At 30.8% G+C, this 2,299-nt stretch overlaps 1 protein-coding gene across 1 annotated transcript in view; it reads left to right on the top strand.

The window, feature by feature from the left end:
- The window catches only part of LOC106476461 (probable cation-transporting ATPase 13A3), a gene marked incomplete at both ends in the record, with an annotated part of 18,223 nt that overhangs the window by 8,335 nt on the left and 7,589 nt on the right, over nt 1–2,299 (top strand). The window contains 2 exons of the mRNA XM_022380326.1: nt 5–204; nt 1,495–1,590. Coding sequence (XP_022236034.1) covers nt 5–204; nt 1,495–1,590 — 296 coding nt within the window. The remainder of the gene's footprint in view (nt 1–4; nt 205–1,494; nt 1,591–2,299) is intronic.

Genomic DNA, 2,299 nt, shown 5'->3' with positions numbered 1-2,299 from the left:
GTAGAAGGGGAGTTGATTGGTGATCCTTTGGACATAACGATGTTTACTGCTACTAAATGGGTAAGCATTAAAGTAGAAGGGGAGTTGATTGGTGATCCTTTGGACATAACGATGTTTACTGCTACTAAATGGGTAAGCATTAAAGTAGAAGGGGAGTTGATTGGTGATCCGTTGGACATAAACATGTTTACTGCTACTAAATGGGTAAGCATTAAAGTATAGCTAACATCTGTCATTTTCTGACTTGCTAAACCTTGTTATATGTTAGGTTGCACATGTGCACATATTTTAAGATACTATGTTACTCGCTTGTGTAACTTAAATTTTTCTAACGTATTCCATTAGTATCAAATGGGGTACACACCATTCTATCTTGTGTCAACAATTTTTAATTCAAAAATATTTTAGAATTGATATTTTGTCATTTAATGTAATTGGAAACAAAAAATTAAACAAATGTTCCAGTTTTCATTAATAATTTTAAAAAATTTGTTTGTCGTCATAAAGTATAGGGTTATATTTTTTAAGAAACAATGCATGTCTTGTATCTCACATAGTTTTGAAAGTATAGCTACAAGCAACATTTAAGTACGCTTGTATAGAGCAGATTATATAATAATCCATGGAGAATATATAAAGTGGTTTTGAGCTGTAATATGTTTTTGTAGTAAGTGACTACTCGAAGCTCCTTGGGAAAAGCAGACTTGGAACAAACCACAGATCTGGAAATTTTATATATAGTTTATATAGGTGTTCAATTTCTTCCTGAAAATGTTTTTGTGATAAATTATATCTTTCTGTAAGCTGCAGAAAATTTTTCTATATAAGATTTCAGGTAAGCCTAGTTAGGTTTAACGAGTACAGTTGCTGACAATAAAATGATCTGACACGTAAATCCTTATTTACTGAATATTATTGTTAAGTATATCACGTTCAAAATAAAATAACTTATTGTTTATTGAGAAAGAAGCCATTTTTATTAGATATAATTTGATCTCAACCAAGAAAAATGTTAGCAAAAATCACAATACCTCGCTTGAGAAAGGTAATTTTGATGCCATTTTGAAAGATGAGGTCCTAGGTTACAGATAAATCTTTCAGTAAATGGACGTGGTGACTACTGCAATACGTAAAATAAATTATGAAAATAGCTGTTAATGAAATAAAAAAATTGACATTCTAAAATGAAAAGAGTATTAATTTTTTAAAACATAACAAAATACTGGAATTTTCACAATTTAATAAGATTATAGAAACAGTAGTGAAATTATATTTTTAAAGATTAAACTAGATACTGTATAGTAACTTTGTACTAAGTTTCATTCAATTTGATTATATATATTTTCAATTTGAGAAGGAAAAAAAAATGAAGGGATATGAGTGACGTCCCTCCGGTCCACGGTTAAGGTATAGGTTTTGTTATTTATTACTGTGCTGACATGATCACATGACATCTATTTCTAAATGTTTTCATCAAATTCTTTTGTGATGCAGCTTCTTACACAACCAGGAAGTTCTAATGATACACTAGAACCGAGTGTGGTTAAGCCAATGCATCAAGAGATGTTTCAACCAGAAGTTGAAACCAAGGTGAGGCTACTTTTCAATTAGCGTGCTAATTTATGTTAAAAAAAAAAGAGGGAAAAGAAATACATTTGCAAATATCTCTGTCTTGAACAAATTCTGACTATATTTGTACCTGTCTTTGCTCTTATAAGGTTCTGTTTTGTAACCATCTTACATCTTGGAAGAGTTATGTTTTTGTTTTGCTTATGTTATACCTTGCCTTCTCTTGACTATACATGGAATAATTTAACATTGTGGAGCTATTTGCCATTTTCCTTCTCTTGATAACTTTTGTAACTAACTGGTATCTTGGAGAAGTTATATTCTTCTTTTTTGTCTAAATTTGGAATATTAGAGAAGGTAAAACTTTCTTTTAATTGGAACATCTGTAGTAATGATGTAAACATCTAAGTAAGATAACTCAGCAGGTAGCTTCTGTTGTAATGATGTAAACATCTAAGTAAGATAACTCAGCAGGTAGCTTCTGTAGTAATGATGTAAACATCTAAGTAAGATAACTCAGCAGGTAGCTTCTGTAGTAATGATGTAAACATCTAAGTAAGATAACTCAGCAGGTAGCTTCTGTAGTAATAATGTAAACATCTAAGTAAGATAACTCAGCAGGTAGCTTCTGTTGTAATGATGTAAACATCTAAGTAAGATAACTCAGCAGGTAGCTTCTGTTGTAATGATGTAAACATCTAAGTAAGATAACTCAGCAGGTAGCTTCTGT

This window comes from Limulus polyphemus, unplaced genomic scaffold, assembly GCF_000517525.1.
Source record: "Limulus polyphemus unplaced genomic scaffold, Limulus_polyphemus-2.1.2 Scaffold10638, whole genome shotgun sequence".
Taxonomy (NCBI): Eukaryota; Metazoa; Arthropoda; class Merostomata; order Xiphosura; family Limulidae; genus Limulus; species Limulus polyphemus.
Note: the sequence above shows the minus strand (reverse complement) of the source record. Positions and strands in the feature narration are given on the sequence as shown.